The 24,125-nt window shown below is 45.2% G+C and overlaps 1 protein-coding gene across 1 annotated transcript in view; it reads left to right on the top strand.

Annotated features, from left to right (window-relative positions):
- Nucleotides 1-24,125, top strand: part of CFAP61 (cilia and flagella associated protein 61) — an 88,590-nt gene that overhangs the window by 56,226 nt on the left and 8,239 nt on the right. The window contains exons 20-25 of the mRNA XM_054290519.1: nt 887-1,046; nt 5,854-6,143; nt 9,116-9,443; nt 9,723-9,814; nt 11,471-11,676; nt 22,128-22,218. Coding sequence (XP_054146494.1) covers nt 887-1,046; nt 5,854-6,143; nt 9,116-9,443; nt 9,723-9,814; nt 11,471-11,676; nt 22,128-22,218 — 1,167 coding nt within the window. The remainder of the gene's footprint in view (nt 1-886; nt 1,047-5,853; nt 6,144-9,115; nt 9,444-9,722; nt 9,815-11,470; nt 11,677-22,127; nt 22,219-24,125) is intronic.

The following is a 24,125-nucleotide window of genomic DNA, read 5'->3' as shown; positions in this document are numbered from 1 at the left end:
TAACTGCAGTGGGGGAGAAAGGTAAAGATAACAAGGGGAAAGGCAGGTTTTATCTGCCTTTGAGGAGAAATTCTGTCGTTATCATCTATTCTCACTTTCAAGCTATACAAAATGATAAGAAGAAATGAGTGGCTTCTGTTTTATTACACAGAGAACCAGTCCATCCTTTTTGTAAGTTGTTCCTTATTTGGTAATCAGTCAAATTACTGCTTAGTAAAACATTGTGTTATGATTTAGAGATGTACTTGTTCAGTAAGATCTTTTGGTGTCCTGCCTGGGTTTATATGACCCAGCAGTATTTCAGTTGATCTGACTGGCAGTGAGAACAGGGTTCAGGATGTGACTCAATGGTGCTGAGGAAGTCAGAGACAAGATTCCCTTTTTGCTTTTTTTCAGCTGAAACTGAGTTTGTTATTGTAAAGCAACATTACACAGTGACCATGTTACTGAATCTTCACATCTGAGCTATCAAGCAGGTTTTGATCCCTTTCTCTGGGACAAAATCTGTCATTGTAGAAGGCTGATTTTTGCTGACAAAAGGTGGAGGCAGAGCCTTTTAAAGTGATCTGTTATTCAGAGAGCTGCTGACATCCCCTTCTGTGTGTTGGGACATTTCTGCTGTGCAGTCCCTGGCATTTGCCACGTGCACTTGCAGTGGCAGTGCTGTTTGAAGTGGTCACCCACATCCCACAGGAAACAGGGACCACATGCACACATGTACACTCCATGTTCCCTGAGTGGCCATGGGTGTGTTTGCTGCTGCTGAGTGTGACAAAGGGCTGGGATGTGCCAGAACAGCAGTCCTTGGGTAGCCAAAGTGAGAGTGTCAGTGTGTTTTAGCATCTCCAACTCTGTGCCATATCCACTCACTGACTCATTTCTCCAGGCCTTGGCTCCCATGGGAGAATATATCAGTGAAGTCACGAGCCAGTGGCCACAGAGATACACAGAGAAAGTCCCTTCCAATCTCTTCACTCTCAATGATGCCCAGGACTGCTTCGAGGCAGCACTCTGGCTGGAGGAACACCGCCTCATCAAGTCCACAGGTAAGCACACACACTTACAGAAATGTTTCCTAGGCTTATTACTTCCTTTATTCCCTGGTATAATTGGTGCCTGATGAATTCTAACAGTCTTTCATCTGGTGTGCTTTGTTTTCCAGATTAATTTAGAATTTTAGTTATTTTTGATACCCAGTATATTTAGCTGGGAAAGAAAGGTTTGAGATAGATTAATTATCTGCAGTTATTATAGAAAACCAAATGAGTCCCAAATGCAAATCTGTCTGGAGTCATTAATTCACCAGTGAAATAATAATTTGATTAGTGGATGTGGTTTTCTACTGTATAGAAAAATATCTAGATTTGTGGCATAACACAAAGAAAATAGGCCTAAATTAGGAAGTGTCTGTCAGCATTGTATTCAGTTGCATCAGTGACAGATTTTCACGTAGAACTGCAAGTTCCTGGTGCTTTTTAACCCTTAAAATCAGACATTTATGCTGATGTGCACCATCCCTGTATTTCCTCAGCCTTGTTGCGTGTGCTGTGTTTGTGTGTTCACTAGTGTGTGCACTGTGGAAAATACCTGGGACCATCCAGCTTTCTGAGTCAACTTTGAACTAGAAAAACAGAGACCAAAGAGCCAATGAGTTGATGAAATGTCAGTTCCTGCTGGCTCTGAGTCAGGACAGTTCAGAGCAGGAGAGCAGGAAAGCAGGAAAGCTGTCCTTGTGGGGAATTCCTGCTGGCAGAGTGCAAGAGCAGGACTTTCCTCAAGATGTGTTTTACCTGCCTTGTTTGTGGAGCATGATGAGAATTGGCAGTGCTTTGGTGTGGTGCAAGGTTCACACCTGCTTGGCAGTCCTTTAGGGAAGTTCTAAAAGCATTGGCAATTCCTTTATCATCCTCCAGGTCTTGCTGTGATCAGCACAGGGGTTCATAAACATGGCAGGGTTTCTGGCCAGCTTCCTGGCCTCCACCTGTCCTCCAGCTGGTGCCAGCCCTGCCCACACAGCCTTACCTGGCATCCAGCTGCTACAGCAGCTGACTTTGCATAGACACATGAGAGTGTTAGCTTTCCCTGCTTGCTGCTGCTAGTCCTTCATGTGTGCCCAGTCCTGGAATGTGCTGTGGTGCCCCTGTGCAGGATTGTGCCTGGGAGCAGCTGCTGGCTGGGATGCACGGTGCCAGGAGGATCAGTCACTCTGCAGCAAATGGCACAGTCAGGTTGTCTCACCTGCCCTGGCATGAGTGCACCTGCTCCAGCAGCAGTGCTGGAGTCATGGGATGTTCATCTTCACTTTGTTATTGCTGCTGGCCTTGGCTGCAAGGTGGAGCTGCATCTCTTAATGAGGCCCTGGCCTGGCTTCGTGTGTAGAGAAGGTAAATTCACCATGGGGTTGGTCTGGAGGCACTTCTGGAGATGTGGTCTAGGAGAGATATGACACCTTCCCCTTTCCCCCTGCTCTGGCCTCAGTTCCCTCTCCTTGCTCTTCCCATCACATTCTAAACTGCTGTGCAGAGTGCCCAGTGGAGAGTCTTCCTGCACTGATCTCAATTTCTCTTATTCCTCACCCTGCTGCTTCTTCCAGCTGTGTTTCCTGAAACATTGTTCCTTCAGTCCTGACACTTGTGCCAGGGCTCTGGGAGGGCTTTCTGCTGCTGAGGGCCTGGGAGCAGGGCAAGCACTGGCCCCATGGCTGCCACTGTGATTTACTGATAAACCCAGCCACCTAATGCATGGAACCTATTACAGCTGTAATTGGGACTAATTCAAATTCATCTCCTATTAGCTCTGCACTTTCCATGAAAATAAAAGTAGGATGGAAGTAAAGTAAGGAGCAAAACTGCTTTAATGGCCCAAAATGAAGCAATTATTTTTTTCTCTTCACCTAAGCATAGTTTACTGCCTTATTAAAAGTGTGTTTGTAGGAATAGTCTTGCATTAAAATTCCAGTGCATGAATCACTGACTGGAGCCACCAATGCTTCAGCTCATACTGGGTTTCTCCTTTGGCTTTTGCAAACTGCAAAGATTCAGGTCACATTAGGGTCACTGAAATCTTGTGCTTCTTACTTGTGGAAAATTAATGAGTCTGCTCTGCAGCAGGATGCTGACATTCAGGTAATAAACGATAAAACTACTGTAATGATCTTTATTTATGGCTGTTTTTTCTGTAGAAGGTTATTATGTTTACTCACAGATACATACATTTTCATGTAGTTAAATAATAAAAGCATCCTGAGGAACTGCTCTCTGTTCAGTGGACATAATTTCAGTCCATAATGAATATCTGCAGTTCCTAGACTACTAGCACTGTCATCTAAAAAGCCACTAATATTGTAATAAGCAGAAGCAGTAAATTGTTGATTTACAAGAGGTCAATAAAGGAGCATTGCTTTCCCTGATCTAATGCAGTTGTATTTAATATTACCATATAAACCAGAATTTTAATTTTGCTTGAGAAATGTAGGACTCTCATCTGATCTTGTCCATCCCCAAATGCCAGTGTCTAATGCAAAAACTGAGCTTCTCTCTGAGGGGGCTGTGCTGCCCAAGGGTGAATGGTCTCAGCCCAGCTTTGCCCTGCAGTCAGAATGGAGCTTTTCTTGGCAGTGCCTCAGGGAAGCCCTCCTCATCCTCCTTTTCCAGCCACAGCATCCTCTTCACTCATATCTTTCACTGCCTGCAAGCTGAAAACATGTAAATGTAGCACGAGGCTGTCAGCACCTGCACACCACATCCTGGCCTGCACTGTCAGCACATGGAGTTAATAAAAATGAGTAGAGCAAAGCTGGTCTTTACCCAGGGGTTCTACTGGGCTGCCTCTTGCATTACACCCTGCTGCAGCAGGGAAAAAACAATCAGGCTTACATCTGTCTTCTCTTTTGGCATTCTCCTAAGGCCAGTGTAGCTGCCGACAGGTGTCCTGGCAGGCACAAGCTATGGGATAGATTCTTCTGGCTTGGGAAGTGATGGACACACTGGAACATTCCTGTATTCTATATGATATTTATGGAAGTAATAAGATCTTTTCTTCCCATGTTTTCAAATTGGTACATTTGCAGATAAAATGGTTCTGTCTCTCGGGTCATGGCTGTGAACAGCAGAAACATGTTTCATGTTTTCTGTCACTGGTATGCAGTGTCCTCATGGGGCAAGTCTTTTCTCTGGCAGCCATGAAGAGAGATGTTTCTTTGGCACCTACAAGTAGCCTAACTGATGGGGACAAATGAAATAACCTTGTAGTCAAAGGGGAATAGTAGAACATCTGTTAACATTTTTATCATTAATATTCTTGGGAGCTGGGGCTGTGTGCCTGCTCAGATTAGTATTGCCCTGCATCTCCTGCAGTAAAACATGGTCCAGTGAGATTAGCTTAGCCCATAAAAAATTACAATTCAGGGCATTGGGGATGCTGTCACTTGTGGTGTGATGGAAATGCCACCTCTGAGACAAACATTGGTTGGTTGCAGCACTGCCCAGGTGAGAAACGTAAGAGCACTGGGAAGGTGGTTTTTGGGCATCCTTGTACTGACAGGTCAGATCTGAAACACAGGAGCTGATGTGACACAGGCAGGCAGGTGGGGTTGTTCCTGCCTCCCTCTAGACCCTGCCACTTGCTCAGGGCTGGAGCAGCTGAATGTGGCATGGCTGTGGGGTGTGTGGTGCACAGAGAGCTTGCAGGGCTGGGCTCTGGCCCTCAGATGAGGAGTTCCATTTTGCCTGGGTTGCTTAAAGGCTTAGTGGATCACACAACAGACAAATGCTTCCTGTTCCAAGAAGAGGGCAGAGGGAATGAAAGGGAGAACAGCAGGTCTCACTCTTGCTCAGAGGAATGTCAGGGTTTTATATGAAACCATCCTGAGATAAAACACACAGCTGCTCTGCTGCCTCCCAGCTCTGCCTCTCTTATTGTCAGGAGGGCTTTAGCCCTTAGGCTAAAGAGCCCTGTTGTGCTCACACAGAACAGATCCCCCCCTCCTCATGTTCCTGCTCAGCTCTGACTGTACCATTTGAAGTGGCAGCAGTTCAGGACAGGAATGAGCAGGGCCCTGCAGCTGTGCAGTGCCAGGCAGGAGGGATTGATCAGGTCTGAGCTCCCTTTGCCCAGGGCAGGAGGATGGAGCTGGATTCAGGAGCTGTTTCTGTGCTGGTGCTGATGCTCTGCAGAAGGAGCAGCAGTTCCTACACGCTGCTGTCATGGCAGCTGCTGGGATGGATGGCTGCCTGCAGCTTGCTGAGCTCCCAGCAGTGAGCAGGGATGGAACTGGCTCTGGGCTGGGCTCTGTGCCATGTGCAGCTGCATCAGAGCTGTGCTGAGCTCTCCTCACCACCAGGGACAGGTACATCCCCGTTCTCTGGAGATCAGGCTTTGGCAGAAGGGAGTGGCAGCACTGGTGACCTCCATGTGGCACAAGGGCTTGTTTTCTGTAATTTGGCCTTTCCATGGTTTGTGGGGGTTTTCTGAATGCTGTATTGAATTTGATTTTGTCTGCTCCCCCCTCCGTCAGTCCTTTGAATGAGCAAAATTAGGGAGAGGGGGAGAACAAAATGGTTATTTATTTATTTATAAGCCCTAGAGGCTTTTCAATCAAAATAATTCAGATTATGGGGTCAGGATGAATATCATATTTCTGTGTTAAGTATTTGCCTACTTTGTGGGATGTTTTGTACAGATTTTTCACTAAATTATCTTAGCTGCTGTTGCTAGGTAACATTGTTTGCTTCATAGCATCAGAGAAACAAGAGGGTCAAAGAGTGCAATTCCACATTATTATCATCTGAGTTACACTAATAAGGTTTTCATTGTATGTCTTAGAAATCTTTTGCCCTTTTTTTTCCCTCTTAGAGAACATCATTGTCTATGGGAACACAATTGACACGTACACCACGGTAGAAGGCCTCTTATCCCTTGGGATCGAGGGTTCCCGCATCCATCTGGTGTGGGCTCCGCCGGGCTCTGCTAGCCCCTGCCTGCTCGAGGCCGCCCTGGAACAAGCAGTGTGCGAGGCCCTGGAAGGGGCACGTGTGGTTGTGCACCCCAACAGCATCCTGGCACAGTGGGGACACGGTGACAACGGCCTCCTCACCTGGGCTGCCTTCACCACTGCCTCCACCCTCCTCCACCTGCAGTGCTCTGTAAGTACGCGCTGCCCGCGCCTTCCCTTCAGGCTGGGCTTTTAACACGAAAGCTGTTGAGCTGTGATTTCAGGTCCTTCCCCTGAAGATTCCCTCCCAGGTGTATCAATCGCCTCTCCTTTCTCCTGCCGAGCACTGTCTGTCAGTCCTAGAATTCCAGAAGTGATTGGCAGATTGAAAGGATGCCCTCTACCCCTGGGGGCCATTGGGCCATCCAGGTGTCCTTTGTCCCTTGAGACCTCCCCTCCTGTACCTGGTTGGTGGCTTCCTACCCCTTCCCTTCCCCTCTCCCTGGGGTTAAAAGGAACAGTAACCACGCTGTTCAGAGAGTTCTGTTGGAGCTATTGCTGGATTCAGAGGCCTGTGGGCCAGAATAATAAAAGCTCTGAATCAAAACCCTCCATCAGAACTGACTCCTTTCCTTCACCTTCCCCTTAAAGCTTCTCCACCAAAGGTAAAGCTGAGGAGCGGACCCTCCTAAAGGAGGAGGCTCCATCCTGCCACCACCAGAGCTCCTGCATGTCTGGACTTGTCTCCAAGTGCCCAGCTGCAGCACCCAGCCAGCCAAAAGTGTCTGGGGTGAAACACCACACATCCAGCCAGCCAAAAGTGTCTCTGGGGTAAAACACCACAGCTGCCACTATTTAGTTCAGCAGCAAGGGCCAGACAAGCTCAGGCACATCCCGTCCAGTTATATTGGTAAATTCCAATAAAAAGCCATCACATTTACCTGCTCCCTCACAGATTTATCTATTTCCTCATTGTCTCTAGGAGATTGAACTTGTTAGTCTCAATGATTATTTTTTAAAAATCCAAATAAACCTATTGTTAGTGTCCTGACTGATTTGGATTAAAATGTATTTAAGTCACCTGACACACAAGTAATTGTGACTGCTGAGTGACAAATACTCTTAATTCATTTTTAAAGTAATTCTAAAAATCCTTTTCTTATTTAAATGTGCAGTTACTCCTGTCTATAGTTATGTGCATTTAATTGTCATAGAAGAAGCCAAAAGCACTGGGATAGTATGTAACTTAATGAAAATATATTTTAAGCAAGTTCCTTTCCCTCTACATCAGTTTTTTTCACTTCCAGTACCAATATTTTATGGAAGATGTTGGTGTGGCTCTGCTCTGAGCCTGGGGGCAGGTTCTAGCCTTTCCTAAAGGCCAGCATAGCTCTGTTTTCCTTTATTGGGCTAATCCACAGGAGTGAGACACTTCAAAACCTGCATCCATAGGGAGCCACCAAGACCCTCTGCACTCCCCTCTGTGCAGCTGTTGGGGTTAACTGTGAAGAGGATGAGCCCTGTGCCTCTCTCTCCCAGAGAGCTCCCCAGGTGTTGGGGTCCCTGCTCTGCAGCCCTTTTCTTTTTCACAGAGGGATGGTAAAGCCTTTTGTGATGGGGTGAAGACCTCATACAGCACTTCTATCCATAGCAGTCTCCTGGTCTTCATATCAGTAATGACGTTCTTCCCACTCTCTTCTTTTTCCTTGAAATCTCTCTGTTTTTATCCTTCCACAAACATCTCAACGTGGTTGTTTTTTTGTAACTTGGTATCCACTGACCAGCTCCCCTCCAGCCCCACCTTTTCCCCACCACCTTGTCTGCATGGTCCTGCACTGTTCCTTCAGGTGCCCCTTGCTTTGGGGTTTCTTTCTCCTGCCCATTTGTGCCCCATGCTCCTCCTTCCTCCATCCACGGTCTTTCCCTGTGGAGGTCTCTCTTTCACAGCCTCTAAGATGAAAGACCTCAATTACTTGTGATGTCAAGGGCTTTGTATTCTCCAGAACCAGTTCAGTTGCCATGCAAGACTGCTGTGTCTGCCTCCAGCCATGTGGGAGGCTGGACTCAGAGGAGGAGCAGGCTCTGGAGAGCAGCCCCACCAGGAAGGCAGCTGCATTCACGAGAGACCAGGCTCTGCAGGAATCGTCTCTGCAGCAGCTCTGGGCCTTTTGGGATTGCAGCCAGTATCAACTGTTGATTGGCAGTTCTTGGGGGCTTAATTTGTTGAGTCCTGCAGGATAAAAACAACAGGAGAAAATCTCTTTCCCTAAAGCAGCAGCCTCCCTCTTCCCTACCTCCTGCCTAGGCTGACAGATGGCTCCCACCTGGAGGTTGCACCCTCCAAGTGACCCTGTGCAGCCTGTCAGCCAGCAGGTTGTGGGGCTGTGTGGTCCTCTGGCCCTCATGGGCAGAGCTTCCTTGATTTTTGGCTCCCTGAGATGGCCAGAATTCCCTTAGCTGTGCATAGTTAATCACTCAGTTTATCTATGAACAAACCCAGGAGTTCTGTCTCCTTCGCTGTTGCATCTCTGCTTATGCCAGTGCTGCTAAAATTTCCAGTTCCCTGTGCCTTTTCTTTCAGGCAGTTGAGTATCTGATACTTGCCCTTAGTCCCCAGGAAAGCTCTTTGGGGGTACAACTGGGTAACAACTTTACCCCAGTCACAGATTTGTCCTGAGCTGGTGCTAAGGGAAGGACAGATTACAGATGCTGCTTTGGCCTGGCACAGTTAAGTCTTGGGCTTTTCAGAATGAAGGCAGCAAGGGAAAATGTGCTCATCTGAAACCCTTCCACCCTTTCCTCAGCCAGTAAAGGAATATTTCTTGCTGGAGGGGCAGCAATTTGTTGTCTGATGCTTTTAAAAGCTGAGGAGACACACAGTATGTGTTGAGGACACTGAAACTCACTCCTGTGTGTTTCACAGGAGTGAAATGTGGGAGTTTTTAAACTATCTAATAACCAGAAGCAGATGAGTCTAGTTTAGTAATTTTCTTTTCTGCTGTCTTGGTCTTAACTTTGGTAGCTATAAATGCTGGATCAGAAGTTATAGTGTGGCTAAAATCATACTGTATTTCACATTCTTGTTTTGTAAAATAACGTTCAGAATAAGATCTGGGTTTTAATGTATGAAGTCAACCAATAAGTAGTATATCATTATCTTCACTTATTTACATCTCTTTTTAGGCATTTTTTAGCTTTGCCTACAGGACACTGGATTATGACATCTTTAAGGCTGTCACTGATGCTTGCCTTGTTTTTGATGGAAGAGTTGTGATTGATACCGAATTCCACACCAATGATGCCAGCATCAGGGCTGCAGGTCCTCTGACAAAGTTCTCCAGGAGATACTACAGGGATGAATTAACACACAGCAACTTCAACTCCAAGGAAATTGGCTTTGAGCTTGCTGTTTCCATGCTGAGTCTCTTTGATTCAAAGCTTCAGCCCAGTTCTGAGCCACCAGAAGGCTCAGACAGACTCATCCCTGTATACAGGAGGTGTAAAGTTCAAGGTATGTCCAGCTGGATTTCTGTTACATTTCCATCCCCTCTCAGATATTTTTGCTTTTCTATAGTGTAGGCAGGTCTATCTCACCTTAGAAATGATGGTTTTCAAAACCATCTAAACCAGTGCAGTACAGCAGCACTCAAGGCTCCTTATGTACTGGAAAATGATAATGGCAGAAGGAGGACAAACATTGCATTATAATACATTATATCAATAATAATTAAATACATTATTTTCTTTATTGTTTATGACCTAATAAACCTCATATTTTCATTTATGGCAGGTGGTGTTCTTCCTGGAGGTTATAACTACTTGCACATTTCCAAGCCTGGAATCCCTGTGCCCTTGGATGTAGAACTTGACCCATATGATCGTGTAAGTTAAATAATGGAACTTTTCTTGTTTTGTCCTCCCTGTTTGTTTGAAAAAATGTTCCTGTTTAGGGTAGCTGGTTCTGGAGGCACAGTACACACCAGGTGCAGCTGGAAAGAAAACCAGGAACAGTCACAGACCTAACTGAACTTCTTGGGTGTTCCTTTCCAGACTTCCTGGTATTTGGCTTTCTCCAAAGACCCCTGGTTTCCGTGCAGAGGACACAGAACAGTATTAGCAGCATTTCATGCTTTCAGCCTTCTTTGCTCCCTGCAGTATGGTGCTGCAAGTGCAGACAGATGATGGCAATCTGGCAGGGAAATTCAGCTGATTTCTAGAAGAGCAGGAAGTATTGTGGAAGAGATGCTCTGTGCTGCTAGAAAATAGCAAGTCCTGCAGCTGTGAGAGTTGTCTTGGAACAGGGCACGGGGAAGCACTCCCCATACTGGGTTACATTCTCTTACTGGAAAACTTGAGGCAAGAAAAGGTCTAGATTAATGTCTTTTAAAGGCAGAGAGGAATTTCCACCTAGGCAAGATCCTCTTTAATACAGATTCTACCTTTCTCCTTGGGAATTTCTGCATCAAGCCCATTTTTGCAGTTGATTTAAAGAGCAGCTTTTAAAAAGCTACTTCAGTGCTGATTCTAAAACCTGAACAGCAGTGAAACAAATGAGCTTTTTAAAAAGGAAATGGTTTAGGGAGAGCAGTGAAAGCATGGCTCACCTTGCTTTTCAGATCCAGGATGAGCCATCCAAAGCAGCATGTAGGAAGAGCAGAAAGGACTATCAGAGAGGGGAATTGGTTTTGTTACTCCAAATTGCTAGAATATGATTAGACTTATTTTGCTGCCACTCTGATTACCTGCTGATTACCTGAAAAGGGACGATATTTTTTTAAAGCCACTCCAGAAATTTTGTGTAAAAATCCTAAAAGAATTTTCTAAGAAGGAAGTAAGAGAAGCTAGTGAAAGGCACTGACTTAGGTGGAAATACTAAAGGTTTCTGTAGCCTAGCAACAGGTTGTAGAAATGTATAAAACTGTGACAGGAATACAACTGGAAAAAATAGCTTCAAGTTATCTGATCATCCCACTGCAATGTGAGATTTGAAAGAAATTTTTACATTTTTGTCTGAGTGATTGATTTAGGTGGCTGAAGTTTGAGTGTGCTACAATTTGAGTGTGAACATCCAATATTGGTGTTCTTTTATTGACAGTAAATGTGATAAGTCATGTGTGTGCTCTGTGTCATAAAGAAGGCTGAACAGAGTTCAGCTGAGTTACCCAAACAGAGCTATCTAGTGTTTGGGATGCCCCAGGTCATCTTTCCTGACTCCAGCAGCTGCTCCAGGAGGTCACAGGTCCCTGTGGGTCTGGTGTCATGGTGCCAGCACAGCCAGAGGGCCTGGGTTTCCCCAGGTGTCTGCAGTGACAGTGGGATGGGCAGTAACCAAACCAAACCACATGGAAAATCTGTGTCCAAGCCACAGCAACATTCCCAATGAACTGCTGTGCCAGGAGTGGTCTCTCAGTTTTAAGAGAAGGGTTGTGGATATTAAGCAGTGAGAGCTGCAGGCTGGGAAGCCCTCGCTGACCCTGTACATGTGCCAGGTCAGATGTTCTTGTGTCTCCACAGCTTTCCTGGTGTTTTCTGTTCTAGGGGACAGAGATTGTAACTGGGGAGGCCACTCAGGGGAATTACTTCAGGATACACTTCAGCAGATACAATATGGTGGACAGCATCACCTGCTTTTCCAAGGAGCCCTTCCCTGTGTCCAACTACATCTGCTTGTACGGGCAGCACGAGCGCCTCCTCAACGACCTGTACTACCGCTGGGGGGCCGGGCAGCTCACAGACCTCTACAGGTGAGAGGAGCTCACTGTTGTGCTCAAAATCTTCCTTCTGGCAGAATTTAACATTTGTCCCATTGTGCTTTGCCTTTTGGCTGCTTTCCGTTGGAAAAAAAAGTAGAAAAACAGATTTTAAAATATTTTCCATTATTTAGCAATATTGTCGGTAAAAATGTAAGTCCTGAAGACCTTCCTGGAAAGAGCTTTGTGTCTAAGATTTACTTAGAGGAGGAGCAATGGCTTACTTGATTATTTTTCATCTGAATGGGCATTTTGGTGTCTTTATCACTTTTGTTTAGAATATTCAGTAGGTTAATCATTAAGCTGAGCTTGAACAATCCTTTATTACTGAACTCATGTTCAAAAGTCAGTTTAAAAGTATTTTTGTTGCTTTGAATCAAATTTTTAAGTCAGAGGTTCGTAGGGAGATTTTAAATAACTCATGGTGATAGTCACACTCAGCAACTTGCCCATTTTTATCTGGTGAGAGAGACTGAAGGCCTGGTTAGTTCTAGTCATGTGTCATCTCCTCTGAGAGAATGTTTCATTGCTTTTGATTTTCATTTGAAGAAATCCCTCACAAATGGTGCTTTGGAACAGAAACTGTCACAGATGGAATAGTGAAGTACTGCCTTACATCAGCTGGGTAGAGACAGAAAGCCAGGCTCAGGAACAAATGATCAGCTTTTATTGTGATACAAAGTGGTGCCTGAAACATTTCCAGGTTTGATTTTCTTCTATTTACAAGTGATTAGAAGAAAGACACAAATGGTATCAAAATTTTCAGATTAAATGTTGTTATTTAGATAATAGTTTGTAAAAGTTGGCTGTGAAGAGTGTACTGTGGTCCAGAAGATGCTTGTGAATATTGCTGCTGTAGGGCTTGATTTATAGCAAATGTTGGGGTTGTTTTACAAAAGAGGAATGGGGCACAGCAGATGTGAAATTCACCTGAAATTCACTGTCAGTGAGTGTTAGAGAGGAACTGAAGGAGGGTGACACAAGTACATGAGAGATGGGCTAAGCAGTTGATTTCCTCTCCTTGTCACGGCTCATGCTGATGGTACATTTGGAGCACTCGGAGAACTCCTTGGGCTGTGCAAGGTGCCATCAGTCCTTTTGGGGCATCACAGTGTGCACACGCACATTGTGAGCTCACCTTTTCTGTGAACCACTCTGACATGTGGCATGGGGCATTTGTCAGAGGCACCAGCAAGTTTCACACCAGTAGTAACATCTGGAAGAATAAATCATCCTGCTTTGGGATTTCAGCCTGCAGCACAGGTAGCAATATTTTCCTGACCTTGACCAAAGGATCCCTGGTGTGCTGCACAGAGGGATACCATGTATCAGGGCCTCATCACATCCATTCAGCTCTCCTTAATTAGTGATGATGAACTAATTTTGGACTTGTCTTTTACAGCCATTAGACAGTGATGTTGTTTGGGACCTTTTGCCTCATTATTTTATCTCGCCTCTCATTAGCCTGTGGCAGAATTCCTGAATTACAGTTGCCAGGTTTTTCTTATCTGGTTTTTATTTTATTGCCTCCAGTTGTTTTCAGTCTTCTTTCTACCTTATCTTTAGATAGATTTGTTCCTTCTCTTCTTGCTCTTTGGTCCTGTGAATGAAATCCCATATGTTGCTCTGCAGCAGTGAACATATGCTGCTCTTTAATCCTTGCTTGTGTGGTTCTTGTGGCACTTTAACACACACACACACACACACAGACACTCCCACTCATCCCAGCTTGGTGTTCCTGCTATTCTGTGAGGAGGGAGCATTCTCCAGCAGGTGTAACAGGTAAACTCCCTGGCATCCCCATGGAGCAGTCCTGGCACACAGCAAGCTGGCAAAGAAACTCGATGCTTTCAGAAGGACATGGAGCAACAGAGGCAGTATAACGTACTCTCATAATATTTCACATCTACAGCACATCTACCTCCCCACAGTACAGTGTCACATAAAATGTGCATACATGTGTGTGCAGTGTGCAACAGACACTGCTACAACCAAACCATGAGAAGACTGTTTGTTAGAAAACCCACTGAAAAACTCTTGTGAGCTGTCCTGAGACTTTTATGTAGAGAAAAAGTGGTGCCTGTTTGGCTTTTGGTTCAGAATAGGAAAATGCATTCACTGATTTCTATGTGTGTGATAAAACAACGGGTTTTGGCCTCGTTCATGTGGTCTGTAAGGATCTCACATGAACACAAACCTGATGTGAGGACTGAGTTCCTGTCCTTGGATTTCAAAACCTTCCTTTTAAAGTAGTACCTGTTACACTTGCATCCACATCTACTGGCAAGATGTGAAGTGCCCTTAGTGAAATGAAAATATAGACTGTGAAAATGTGGTGTGCTAGTTCAGCTTGTAAACTTGATGGTTGGAAACATCTGTTCCCCTCCTCTCTTCTTTATGCCTCTGTTTTGGGAAGAGCCTTCCTACGAGGCAGGAAAATGCAGTGTTTTAATCTTTTGGTCTGCATTTAGATTTCCCAGCATGGCATCTCGTTCCAGGAATGGACACAGTGGAACAGCTGTCACCTGGGAGCTAATTTATTTCTGCGTAGCATGCAAATTATCTTTTAAATAATTAGAGACTGCACCTAGCAGTGAATTTCCTCACTGATTTGTGTTCGGTGTAAGAGCTGAAAGTTAACCCCATGGTACTGGATTTCCTGGCCAGAATGTGCCAATGCCATTCTCAAATTAGCTTTAACAACAGGCCCCTGAGATTCAGCAAACTTGACAAAGTCATTCTTTCTGGTTGTGTGTGCCTGGAGCCATAGCTAATGGGAACAATGAGGGAAACAACATTCCCTTTTGTCTGGAGAATAGCTCCATTGATTTGGGTGTGAGTTCAGCAGGATTTAAAAGCTGGAGGACTTGACCCACAACCAAAGGAAGGATTGGTCACTGCCTGGACTCTTGGAGGAAGTGGAACTGTGGGCACACATTGCCCTTCCTTCTAGTTGCCATGCAGTGGGTGCTCTCCTTGCACTTGGGCCTGCAGCCAGTGCATTCCTCAGCAGAGGGGCCTGTTCTTCAATGCCAAGGCAGGAAAAAATGTAGGAGCCAAAGGCTCATCACCTGTGAGTTGAATGGCATTACTCACTAGATTTGGAATCCACTTCAGGAAGGAGTTTTCTGCAATTTTTATTCATTTCCCATCAGGCTGCATCTCAAAAAGTCAACTAGAATTTGAGTCCCCAAGAGCAAGGCTCTTTCTTGCAGGGAGTCTTTTTTTCCTGAAGAAAAAAGGAAGCAAATTCTGGTGATGTGCTCTGAAGGGATGCCATGGTGTATGCCATGCTCCTGGCCCCTCCTCACTTGCTGAAAGGCCTTCAGATTATTTCCATTATTATTGCCCTAGCAGCAGATAAAAGAGAGGGGTGGAGAGAGAGGTCTGAAGCTTTTTTTCTTTTCTTTTTAAGTTTATAGATTTACTGGTCATCAGTCCTCCGCACTACTTCACAGAGGAGGAATGCAACTAGCATTCCTTTTGTGTGCTCCTGAGCTGAAGGCAGCTGCAAGGCAGTTGCCAAGTTATGGAACATGTCCACAGAGCAGTGGAATCTCCCTCTGCTGCATCTTAAGTACAAAACAGATAATTAGAGGATCTCCTGATACTTAGCAACCAAATGGATGCTCACTGGCATCATGCTTTTAATATGAGATAGAAGTGCTTTATATAAGGTTCATTTGGCATTAATGAAAATCAAATCTAACATAAATGCATAAAAATCTGGCCCACTAGTTCCTAAAATACTTAAGGAGCTTGTTTTGCAAATGAGGTGTGAGTGGCTTTTACTTGGGATTTTGTAATTGTGTGTTAATGAACTCATTGGCAGCCATGACCTGCAGAAGATGCTGGTTGTGTCTCAGTTGTGTGGCACTCACAGCAGTGGTGGGGTGAGGACAGCACCAGGCAGGGGCACAGGGGAGCAGTGCACAAAGGCAGGGCGTGTTTTAATGAGGGATGAGCAGAGAAACCTCACAGGCATGGTCATCCAGGCAGAGCTCAAAACCACTTGGTTATTTTTTGTTTCAAGAGCTTTGTTTCCAGCAGTTGTCAAGCTGGACAATTTGCTTGCTCTGCACAGGGATCTTGGGCACCATGAGGGGGGAGAAGCCCCCAGCAGACATGACCAGGGCTCTTTGACAAGGAGCTGGGAGAGTGGGTTTTGTGGCAGTACTTGAGTGTAGGACAAAAAGCACAGGGGATTTAGGTGAATTGTAGTCACAAAGAAATGTTTTTTCCTCAGTGCCAGAATGCAGATAGGATTCAGTTTTCCCTGAGGAAGGGAACAGGTGATCCATGCATGGACCTGTGGAGATCCATGCCAGGTGGTTCCCAGCAGGCCTGTGTGCTGCTGTCCAGGAGCTGGGCACCCTGAAGAAAATCCACAAAGTGGCCCAGCTTCAGCTGCACCAGGCCATGGAGCATGAGGCTGCCAAACATACTGCAGGAATATGTGAAGGGAGTCAGGCTCCCTTTCCCTGAGAGGCTTTGGAAAATCCACCCAGAAACTGTAAACATGGATAACAGCACCAGATGTTTCCTTGGCTGCTCTCTTCAAGCCCTGTCTTTTATTTTCACGTTGCATTTTCATATTGGCTGTACAAGCTAAATGCTCAAAAGTACTTTGAGCTGCATAAACTGCATTCTCTTATTTTGAAGTAACCATTTAGGTTTTTCCACTGAAGTTCACCTCCCACATCCTGGTGCTGTTAACATCAGGCTGAAGGTGATCTGTTAAGCAGTGTCATTCAGTGAGACTGTCGAGCAGAAACACCACACTGGACTGTTTATTGACTCAACACTAATAAAGCTCACAATATAACAAATGCATTAAGGAAAAGAAGAACATTTAATGTTTTCAGCATTATTGTTGAAAGGTAGTGAGAATTTCATTACTTACAGGCTGGATAATCAGTGATTATTTAAACATGAAATGCATGCTACATGGAAAAGCTGGTTTTAACCCAAGCTTTCTGAAATGAAGAGTGGTTGTTTGTTAAGAGGAACACCAGAATGCCCTGCTGCTGTCTGGAATCTGCTGGATCCCACACCTTTAGCACACTGGGATTACATTTGAGGGATTCCACCGTAGGCTTTTGCTCATCGGGCAGACTGAGATGTTTTTTCTGTAGGGTTAAAAAAGACCAGAAAGGAACTCTGTAACAGGTAGTGAGCATGACTGAGAGGGACTAGTGCTGCTCTGTACCTTCTGCAGCCTAATTAGAGGGAAATGTGTATGCTTTTCCTGAGGAGAGAGAGCCAGGGAAAGGAAAGAGGAACACGTTGAAGGGATATCAAAGCACTGAGGGCTTTTTCGCTCCCGGAATTAACCGCTCACCCCGCAGTGCTCTGCTACAGCTGCACTTACTGAGCAAATCGATACAAATGGCTGGAGATTTCCAGATATTGAGTAGCTTTAAAGGAGCAGCTAACTTGCCAATGAAGAGCCATGTTACTAAGAAACCCCACATTCAAATTAGTAAGTTAAAGCTTGTCAGCTGAACCCTGCCACATTAATTTGCAGCCAAACCTTGCTGATTCATACAAGTAATCATGCAAACTATTATGAATGATTGAATCCATAAACAATTGCAGAAAAGCAATCATACTCCTGCACACAGCCTGTTTGATGGTTTTGTGCCTCAGGTTTAATTTCCTTTAAATAATTTTCCATAATACATTATGTGTGAAATAACACTATGTGAAAAAAATGCAGTAAGCCTGATGTCAGGGTCAGCCACAAAATGCTCATAGGGAGAGCACAGACAGCAGCTTTAAAGAGCACAGAGGTTAGAAAGTTCAGAGAGCAGTTCAGTGAGAGCTAGTACACCACAACTGCTGTGATCTACTAAGGTGTCTAAACTGTACCAAATACCAGTGCTGAAATAACAGGGAGTCTCTCCTGAGGCCACTTAGGAGAACAGGAAAGGGCTGCATTATCTCAATACCAGGATCTGCTTTCTGAAGGTGCCTCTGGGTACAGTGCTGTAACATTTCCAGGATATTAAAACTGCAGCAGAGCTGATTTATCAGTCATGATGGATCACCAGCATATTGGGAGGGAGGATGCTGGTGAGTAGTGCAGTGTCACCCCCTGACGTCAGCAGGTCCCTGCAGCAGCCCCAGGGAGGCTGGTCTGGACCAGCAGGAGCTTTGCCACCCTCAGTGTGGTCTGGAGTCAGTGGCCATTTTTCCAGAACTAGAATTGCAAGAGCAGTTGTGCTTTGCTCTGGTTTGCCATTGCAGTGCTGTTTAAAAGGGAATTGTAAACCATGAGTTTTAAATCAGTCATCTTCCAAAGACAAGACATTGCAGTTTGTGAGAAGAGGTAAAACAGCACAGCCTTCCTCTCCAGGGTTTGCTTCTCAAAAGGAACAAAAGCAATGTCAGCTTGTGAATTTGTGAGCACTGTTGTTACTTTGTGAACCTGCTCTGTGGATTCACTCAGATTTGTTGTCCATAAGGCTGTTGGTTTCACTAATTACCGAGTGACAGCAGTAACAGAGTCCCAGATCACTGAATTTAACAGGAGATATTCAAACACCTGGACAAGCAGGTGTTCAGGGAGCACAACTGCAGAGAATGGCAGTAAAGGCCCTTCTTGCTACAAACAGGCTATTGGTTTGCATTTGCTGCTCAGCAGTTGTAGGTGAATGTTAAGAAATTTCAGGTCAGGGAATATGTTATGTCCTTTGTGCTGCAGAACAATGCTCTCAGGTGGTGCTCTAGGGGATTTTACACAAATTGGTCTTGCTTTTTACCTATGTAAACAAACTGTCTTTTGAAATTATTGGTAATATGAATGCAGGAAATGCTCACTGGAGCATTTATTTATATTGTCTTTAAATTAACACACTATGATTCCTGGTCCAGCTATCCAAGGTATATCAGGAAGCATTTTGTATCTTTTGCTGGTATTACCATATCTTTGTAATTAAGAGTCTTAAAGACATGCATATCTTGTTCTCAAAACAACACATTTCTAATTTTGCTGGCAAGATGGGATGTTCCATCTTTTGTGCTTGTGTTGGAGAAAAGACTTTTGTTCATCTGCAGGCTGTGGTTGGGAAGTATTGTCAGGATGGCCTGAAAATTGAAATTGCATTGCATCCCATCGCTCCACAACACTTTACTCCTGAGAAGTGGAAGTCCCTGCTCTGTGTAGGCACTCCTGGTGTAATTGTGTTCCACTTGAGCCCATGTCAGCTGAACAGTTTCAATCTCCTCTGTGCTTGGTCTCCTGGAGTGATTCCTGGGGTGTGTGAGCAGCAGCCTTTCCCTGCCCGACTGGGCTCCCAGCTTTGGCCATTACATACCAAAGGCACCACTGAGAGACTCAGCTTCCACAATCCACCACAGCCATCCACATGGGATGGAGAATGACTTGGTATGTCCTGAAATCTGAGAATTTGAGAAGGGATGGAGTATCTTCCAGTGCTATACCCCCATGCCACCAGACCTGACTCAGGTGGCAGGTCAGTGTTGGGTCCTTGCTGCCCGAACATAGAACCATCTTCACAGGTGCAGAGGCTTCTTCTCCAATGTGATGTATTCCTGCAAATGAAATGGAGTGACTCTAGGCAGCTCTCAGATGGACAGCTGTGTGTACACTCATGTTTGCTTGCTAGCAGTGCTCAGCTCTGTCCATTTTATTTATATTTCTTGCAAAGGGAAGGATTCTGTGCCACAAAATATTTCCTTCCTCCTTGCCTCTCATCTAATGTAGACTACACCTCACAAATGAGGCAGAACAGACTTGAGATGTTGTTTGTCAATGAAAGGTGAGCCCAGCTCCTTAGCAACGCAGAGGATGTTGTTCATTGTCTTCTGCAGGAGCCCGTTCCATCCCACCCGTCACAAACGCCTTCCTGCAATCGCTGTCATCGCCAGAAAGGCTTCCAGCAGGGATCCCCGCTAGGAAGTGACCAAGTTTGCACACCCCTTATGTTCCTGGCAGACACTGTCATCTTGTACACATTTAGCCTGATCACTCTGGCAGGTTATGAAAGACTAAATGGTGCAAACACATGTGGCAGATGCCGTTCTTGTGATAGCGGAGGAGCCGCTGAGCCCCTGTTGGGAGGGTGCCAGCTCTGTCTCGTACACTGAAGAGCTTTATACTTTGAAGCCTTCCACGGCTTGCCCTGAGGGACTGCTGCTGAAGTGGTAATAAAATTCAGAATGAGCTTCAGAAAGTCAACTTGTTGGTTTCAAATGGAGTTTTTCATTATTAAGCTTCCCTTTAGCAGCCATATGTAGAGCTGCTCTGTCAAAAACACTGTGTACCCTCTCTGAGAAAGGTGATTGGAACTGAAAAGATAAATAGATGGAAGCACAGAGCCGGCAAAGAAAGTGAATTGTTTGTGTGAGCTGAATCTCCAAATGGCCCTTGGTGTTCTTCAGGTGAAAGGAAGTGAAGGAAGTCTGGGAGTAAATTTCGGTTAGTTAGGAGCTCCTTCTGGCAGTCTAACTAGAAAATATGGACAAGGAATTCTCTGCTCCCCAAAACCAGGCATTTTATTTGCATTTAATATTCCAATTTCAGGTTTTGAGCTCCAAATCTGTGTAAATTGACCAGAACAGTAAAGTTGTGATTATAGATGGAGGTGGTGACAATAGCAGGAATATGTAGCACCCCTGAAACATTTATAAAGAGCATTAAGTGCAATGCCTCAGTGAGGCAGGTGAGCCCCTTAACTGAGGTAAGGCAGTGGGGAAGGTTGTCCCTCAGTTGAGAGAGGAAATCATCTGCTCAGGATTAGTCTTAAGATGCCAGCTTGAAGACAAAACAATTGGCCAGCAGAACATGGCTTTTACCACAGCACATCAGTAAAAAGAGAGTCTTTAATTACCCTAATGTATTCTTGTATAACACCTCCCTTTCTCTCTTTGCTGTTTATTATCAACAGTGAGTTAAAGATTTGTGTTGGGTGGGGTTTTTCTTCTGAAACTGAAGAGGTTTTAAATATTTGGGGACGTTGTGTTTTTCTCCAGCTCTCTGCACACCTTTGGGGTGTGCAGTTACTGAAATAAGGATCCTTAAAGCTGAGCTCATCCTAACCTGCATATCCAAATGAGCATGTGTCAGTCCCAGTAACTCCTGGGCTAGGCAGCACTTGCTCTAGCAAGGATGTGATGCTTGGAATGGTGTCCATAAATATTTATACTTTGAAAAGGTCTGTGGGAGAGAGAGAGCCCTGCTGTGCTGCAGACCAAGCAGATTCCAAGAGGCAGCCCCAGCCAGCCTGGCACTCAGAGGGGAATGAGGTGCTGGGGCAGAGAGGGGCCAAGCACATGGACATCCAGCCAAGCTGTGCCAGGTGCACAGAGCATTTCAATGAGTGTGAGGGAGAGCTGGGGTGTCTTTGGAGCAGGAGGGGGAAATCCTGCCCTTGGACATGGAGGAAGTAAAATCTGCAGAGAGGAAACTGCACATTAGTTCTCTGTGGACAGGAATCTCAGGATTATTAAATCTTTGTGGCATGTATAAGTTGCCTTATGCAGGTGCTCACTTAAAGGCCACACAGCTGAACCAGGAGAAGGTTCCTGTGCTCCAGAGGGCAGTGCCAGGGTCTGCTGCCATTCCCAAGGCATGAGTGTTGGTGGCAACCACACAAATTCCCCCCTCTCCCAATTTCCTGGGTGAGCCTGCTGACATCTGCTCGGTCATTATGAAGATGAGCACGGGGCACCTCCTGACCACTGTGAGCATTAACAAGAATTACACTCCCAGCATCTCACCCGAGCTGTAAAATTTATCTTTCATTATAGAGAGAAATAAATCACAGCTTTGTAATGTGGCTGCCCCCAGTTATATTTACAGCCATGAGGTTCTACAGGGAGCAGAACCCATCCATCTCCATCCTTTTCCTCCTTTTTCATGGAAGAATGCTGCTGTGAATGCTGTCACTGAAAAGAAAAAGTTAGAAGAGCTTCCTCCTAGAATTGGTTCAATTTAGCTTCATCACACTAGTGCAAAGAACATATTGCAGCGCTGTGGTGGCCTGTTTTTCTGGCTTTTATTAATCCAGAAACCTTAATGATGAACAACATTTGTGTCATTGTCTACACAAATTTAATTTGTTTATGCAGTAGTTCAGTTAATCCTGCAATCTGCTTTTCTCAAATGAGGACAGATAATGGAGACACCGTTCTTTACAGGTCTTCAGGCTTTTAAATTCTGATAAAATCAGGATTCTTCACTGGGTCTTGCCACAGCTCTGAATTAAGCCACTTTAAATGTAATTACTGGAGCTGGCTGTACATCAGGAACATCCATTAAAAGAATTGATTGACCATGCTGTTACAAGGAGGCATTTTATGAACAAACGATCATGATGGGTCCAGAACTGTAATTTATAAAGGCAAAAAAGCAGGTAAATACTTTATTAGTGGTTAATGAGAGGTTCACAAGATAACTAAATTTCTTCTTTTTTACCCAGCTACTTCAGGGAACCTTGGTCCTTGGCCATCTATCACGATCGGTTTATTGATCTGCAGAAGGAACTGCACCAAATGCTGATGTCAGAAGAGGTAAGAAAAATGACTGGCGAGTGCATTTTATTATTTAGGCAATTTGTTGGTGTTGGTCACTTTGATTTCTGCTCCCATCTGTATCCTGAAGCTTTATATTTCTGTTTACCTCTCTCTTCGGGGAAGCCAGAGTAGACTGTGTACCTCACAGGGGGGTCACCATGTACAGCACAGCGTTCAGTTTTCTGCTTTGGGTGTATTCTCATATCTGCCAGTAGAACTCAAACTTGCTTTGTTGTCCATGACTGCATTTTTGCATTATAGCTGCAATTTTGCACAAGTAGAATCAGGAGCCTGGCTTGTCCATGTATCCCCCTTGGGTTTAGGGGTGTTCCCTAACAGGAATATGCTGTGGGCCATCCTACACCTCTCTCAGCAGAGCCTTGGGTAGGTTTTTCAACACCTACCCACAGGGAATAGCTTTTGTAGTCCAAAGGGTGAAAGCAACTGGCTTTTTCAGTGATAAGTGGATTTCCTGAATAAGGGTGGAATTAAAATGTTTGCTAATGCTGTTTTACAGCTTTGGCCCCAGCACCATAACAGAGGCATAAAGCCTCAGGAGCCAGGAACTGCCTGCCCAAAATCCAAATCCAGTCACTGTGCTCCATGGGGAGAACTAATAACAGCAGCAGGTGTCAGGCAGCCCCCAGAGCTGCCTTCCCCACCTCCTGAGGAACTTCTGGCTGATCCCAAACAGAATTTGTGGTCTGATTTTAGTGCTTCCAGCCCACTACCCGGGACCAGTTCACCCTGTCCCTGCTCACACTGCTCTGCCTTTGTTTAACCCCATGTGGTTCCAGATGGTGGCACTGGGTTTTAAATGTGTGCTCACCGAGTTTTTAACTGTGCAGAAAACGAATGAAATTGAGAGTAAATGGAGGCAGGGTGGCAGGAGGAAGTAGAGCCCATAGCTCACCCATCTCCAGGGCCCAGTGTTGCTGCATCCCAGCTGCAGCCATGTGTGCTCAGCCCTGCCTCTCCCCAAAGGGCTCAGAGCTATTTGCCTCCTGTTGTCCTGACCCAGAAAGGGCCTTGGTGCAGTTTAATTTGGGTTCTCTTGGAAGACCTCTATAAAAGAGTGCAAAATTAAGTTCTGTGCAGAATGAGGGGCCTGATGCGAAGTATTTTTCTTGCCATCATTCAAACTTATTTATCATGCTGTTAGTATGAACAGCTTGGGAGAGAGGGCAATTTGTGCCATACAAATGAAGGACTTGCTTGCCTTACCCTTTGTGGCAGCAGTCCTGACACAGAGGGTCTCCTTGCACAGCCTGGAAGCATCTCTGTGTGAGTCAGGATTCCTGTGGACATAGGTGATGATTTCATTCATTTCCATCTGAATGAAAATTTGGCTTTTTCGACTTTTATTTTTTTTTCACAGTGATTTTAACTATATTTACTAAATGTCACAATTTATGTTTTCATTGGGTGTTCCTTCTGGGCACATTCCCAGATCCAGAGCTTGTACCATGTGCTCTTGGAATATCTCTTAAATGCCTCAGGACTGGTTGTATTTCTGTATGAAGTAAGGGACCTACTGTCTCTGCCTCCTGATGCTCATATTCTAGCTCATTTCAGCATGCAGAAAAATTACACAAATGAAGTGTAAAAATGAGGGAGAGAGATGTTTAAGAGCTGTGAGCATAAATGCACAGAAGTCAGATATTTCTGGTTAGCTTCCAGAGAAAGTGGAAAAATAGAAAGTGTCCTGCACTGGGGGATAATATTTACAGAAATATTTGCTAATCGAAGCACTAACTGCACAGACACAGAAAAGCCAGTTATGTTCTGGGGCCGGGCTGTGCATTTAGCCTGCGTTGAAATTGTCACCCGAGGCTGCCCTGGCAGCGCGGGGCTCTGGCAGGGCCGCTGGCACGGGCCGTGTTTACCCCTCGGGGATCGCAGCC

This window comes from Melozone crissalis, unplaced genomic scaffold, assembly GCF_028551555.1.
Source record: "Melozone crissalis strain CALT ecotype California unplaced genomic scaffold, PUWL_Pcris_2 ptg000081l_1, whole genome shotgun sequence".
In the NCBI taxonomy this organism is placed as follows: domain Eukaryota; kingdom Metazoa; phylum Chordata; class Aves; order Passeriformes; family Passerellidae; genus Melozone; species Melozone crissalis.
The sequence above is the reverse complement of the archived record's forward strand: the minus strand, read 5'-3'. Positions and strand labels throughout refer to the sequence as shown.